General features: G+C 40.8%; 1 protein-coding gene across 1 annotated transcript in view; it reads right to left on the bottom strand.

Moving 5' to 3' along the window:
- Positions 1-4,004, bottom strand: part of LOC128611860 (C-terminal binding protein 1) — a 30,707-nt gene extending 26,703 nt beyond the window's left edge. The window contains exon 1 of the mRNA XM_053631692.1: positions 3,618-4,004. Coding sequence (XP_053487667.1) covers positions 3,618-3,624 — 7 coding nt within the window. The 5' untranslated portion in view covers positions 3,625-4,004. The remainder of the gene's footprint in view (positions 1-3,617) is intronic.
- Between the last annotated feature and the right edge of the window lie 413 nt (positions 4,005-4,417).

The following is a 4,417-nucleotide window of genomic DNA, read 5'->3' as shown; positions in this document are numbered from 1 at the left end:
TGGTCTGGTGCTTTAAAACCTTTATCCACAGATCCTCCTTGTGACGAGCTAGTGATTAACAAAACTAAACGATATCACGATAATTCACGCCATTTCTACGATGCGCGGTATCCATAACGACGTATGGGTTTGCTAAAAAAAAAATCATAAATAAACAAAAAATAACTATGCTAATAAAACTGTAATGTTGCATTTTTAATTGGGGAAACTCTACAACTTTGAAAATATGTGGAGTAAAAAAAAAAAATGGGTAAAAATTTTGAACATCTTCCGATTTTAAAATTCAGTACACAGATTTTATCCTGAAATCAGCTACATCCAGAATGTGTCACTGTTTTTCAAGTACAAAACAATATTACCGCAAAGTGTATTGCGTCATAATCACAATATCAGTGTATTATATTCATCATACTGCCCAGCTCAATAGCTAAAAATCCTAGCTCAGATACTGAAAACTTGACCGTGTCGACCGATGAGGAAACGTCCGCTTACTGAACTTTCGTGTTTAAATAGTCAGCTAGTTGTTTAGGATAGTAGGAGGATTCTGGGGCGCCTTCAAATGGCATAATTCACAGATTCATGACTAATCCTAAAAGGGTAAAGGTTAGAGATGTTCAGCCTATTTAGTAGTCACTTTCTTATTAAAAACGAAAACAATTTTATATCCTATAAGTAAATTAAAAGTTGGATTTAAAATGAGATATTTTAAACAAGGAACCCCTTTTATTTCTTTATGTCCCTATTTAAGATTATATTTAAAAGTACATTTCATTACAACCCAAGTATTAAGCATATAAAGCCGGCCAATACTGATGTCTTTTGTCCATTAGTGGCATTTTCCATCATGCTCTGTTTCCACTGTGAAAATGGCAAAGTAATAATGTAGTAATGATTTGGTGACACTTTACACCCACACTGGTCTGATCAATCAATTGATAGGAAGAAAGGAAGACATAGGAAGAAGAGCGGAAGAGAGCCGTCAGAGGACCGTGACAGCTGGATGGCTTAAAACTACAATATGCCATTGTGGAATGGAACGAGAGAAACTGGGGAAAAGAGACGAGTGGGGAGAGGAGAAGCCCCTGAGAAAGAAAGATTAAACTGTATGAGGCATGCACGGCTGCTGCCTCGCTGACACACACACACACACACACACGACAGCATGGAGAATTGTTCAATTCAACCCTCCCACTTGTAATAAATTCTGTGTGACCGCACGCCTCCTATTCAACTCCGCTTGTAACGAATACAGAGGCTGTGGTTATGAGGCAGTTGTGCTAAAAATGACGCTGCAGTCCACCATTACAGTAAAGCCCATTTTATCCAAACGATCCCTGCAGCGGTAAACCTATCCCTACAGCCAAGGTTGCCATTTCCTGAAATGATCCTTCTCCTTATTTTGAAGGCGCTGATTTGAGGTGCTTACTGTTGACAGTTCAGCATGACCTTTGGACAATGTTCCATTGCTAAAGATCTCACCCGAGATAAGAACGATGACTAAATGTGAAACCAGAACGAGTGGTACATAAGAAAACAGACCAGTAAGTCTGAGGGGAAAGGGGAAAAAAAAAAAAGAAAGGAATATTCACCCACAACACTACGTCAATCAGGTTTGCTGTTGTTTTGTGCTATATGCACCATGGAGATCGCTCTGAACGAGGCGTGTCGCAGACTCGCATCGTTTTCCTACTTACGCTAAACGTAACAGCTAAGACAAATCTGGTGTAACCAACTGCCTCTTTAGTAGTGCACTGGAACTTCAAGACTAATGTTCCTCACACCAAAACCCTTTTACTTAATGCAGACTTTCATTACTTGTGAGCTACAATTCCGTCTTATTTTTGTTGTGAGGCACAATCTTGGGTTGTACTCGAGTTGTTTTCATAGCTGTACTAACTCCCACACCCTCTCTGACAGGATTTTAGCTGGTCTAGTTGTGCTACTGTGAGGATATGTTGTTCTACAGAGGCCAGAAAATACTCGTGTAATGCTTGGGCCTGTCCTAGATCATCCCTCAGTTCTCACTCGTGTTTAACGGTAGCTTAACAAGCTAGATAAATATGGAGAACAACAAATGCTGTCTCAATTCGCCTACTTATACTATGCACTACAAGTATGGACTCTTTTTGTGAAGAAAAAGTACATACTTTTGAGTGTGTAGCAAGAGAGTATGCGAGTACTGGGACACACTAACACGTCACGTAACGTAATAGAACGTTGTTGCCTAGTTAAGCATGCTGCCGCCGTAGACAACCTCCTCGTTGCATTTCAGCTTTTCTTCATTCGTCATTTCTTATATCATTTATACTATATCATTTAATTTCCCATTTCGTTGAGTTATTTTTCCACATTTCATTTACGCCTCTCTAAAATACGCATCACAGACGTTACACTCCTCCACCATGTTTTCAGGTTGAATTCGGCGAAGCAAACTGTCACAAAGCTCCTCCTCCTCCTCCCTCACGCAAGAAGCTGTAGACCATACGGGTACTTTTGGGATGCTCGTTTCAACATACTAGGATCTGGGACACGCTCATTCTAATCTCGGATAGTATTTAGGATGGATAGTAGATAGTAGGCGAATTGAGACGCAGCAAAAAAGAGTTTTTAACGAGGGCCTGTTTTTAACGGTGGAGGCTTTCCCATCATCGTTTCATTTACCCGTCCCTCCTGGAATTTGCGATCGCAGAAATTAACAGAAAACCAAGGAAACGCCACGATATTCGGAGGAGTTAATGCAGATTTTGGCCAAGACACGTCACGTGAGGTCATCACACTTCGTTCAGCCAAAGCCCTCTTTGTTTCACGTGCGTCGAACGAGTACAATGAAAAGGACTCATTTACCAACAAACATCACCATGAAAGACCACGCAAGATAATTTCGTGCGATTGCAGTTTCGCCAATTCAAGTAGTTTTCTGGAAAACAAAAAAGCACAAAAATCTCAAACAAAATCAAACATTTTTGGCCGAAACAATCACAAAAAAAAAAAAAAAAACTCGGACTGATTTACACCTGTCCACTTTAACGAGGACAACAGCCGAGCCTATTCTATCCTACCCTATTCTATACGTTTAATTGGCGTTTAATTGGACGAACACAATACTAGTTCAGGATGAGTCATCGAAAAGAAAAAGTTGTCGTTTTTTTTCGCCCCGTAATGCTATCGTAATAGTGTGCATAACATTAACGGACATTTTCAAAAAAAACTCTGAAACACCCATTTTGATATCTGAAGGTTAATTAAAATAACTGATCAGCCTGGTTGGTTAGAAATTCAATCACAATCATAACCCTGAAGATCTATAATCTTGTATTAGTGTGTTTCTCTAATGTAAATTCACATCCTACACACCAAATCAAAGGCTTCACTGTTTTGTTGTTTGTTTGTTTTGGGGTTTTTGGTTGTTTTGTTTTTTTTCTTTTTACACCTAACACTCTTCCCGCGAATGCAGTGTGTTTAGCTAGAAAGCCGGCCGACACTAAACCAGTCCCTCCTTACTGCCTCTCCCTGCCTGTGGGGAAAACAAAAACAAAGCCTGTGTCAATGCACATGACGAGCCAGCTGGCTACAGCACACAGGAAGTAGGTGAAAAGGGGGCAAAAACAATCACAAACCTTGCATATCGCCCGCTTTCGGAGCCTCAATCAGTCCCTCAGCGTGCCTGAGATTCGGGTATCCATTGCAGGAAAAAAAGCTGACCAATCACAACCGACGGAACGCGAACCAACCAATCAGTGCTGGGCAACCTTTGGGAACGAGCCAATCGGATCACGGCGTGCTGTAACTGCTGTTCCAAACCCCTCCCTACTTTCTACTAAGGCACACTATTAAACCGTGTATAACACTGACTTTTACAGAATATGTAGTGCACTATTTAGTGATTTGGGATTGAAGTATGAATGGCTCATGAGGGAGGGTCACTGTCACTTGCTAGGACAGGAAAACGAAATCTGAGCACGGGGTGGAGAACCAGGGGAAGAGGGGAAAGAAGGGAAGGAGGTGAATGTGTGGGGGAGGGTTGTTTCACCAGAGATGAACAGGGAGTGAGGTGGAATGGCCAAGCTAACATGAGTTGTTTTTGCTGGCTGAGGATGAAAGGTTAAAATGAGTTTTGGTATAAGGCTGGGTTGGTGAAAAGGTTTTCCATTAGTTTAGAAACATTTCCCAACACAGTAAGTTTAGAAGCATTCCCCCATTTTGACCAAATACAGGGTCGGTTAAGGCAGACTACAGTACATTTTGTAAATGTCAGTACCTTACAAACTGCTTGACTACTTAAAGGTGCAATAACTGTTTTTTAAAAATGTTCTTACGTGTACAAATAACCTGGAAGATATGTAAAACACAATGAAATACAACGTTTTTAACCGACGCCTCAGCACAAGTGTATACAGTGGTTGAGAAAACCGTGTGG

The sequence above is a fragment of the Ictalurus furcatus genome, chromosome 8, assembly GCF_023375685.1.
Source record: "Ictalurus furcatus strain D&B chromosome 8, Billie_1.0, whole genome shotgun sequence".
In the NCBI taxonomy this organism is placed as follows: Eukaryota; Metazoa; Chordata; class Actinopteri; order Siluriformes; family Ictaluridae; genus Ictalurus; species Ictalurus furcatus.
The sequence above is the reverse complement of the archived record's forward strand: the minus strand, read 5'-3'. Positions and strand labels throughout refer to the sequence as shown.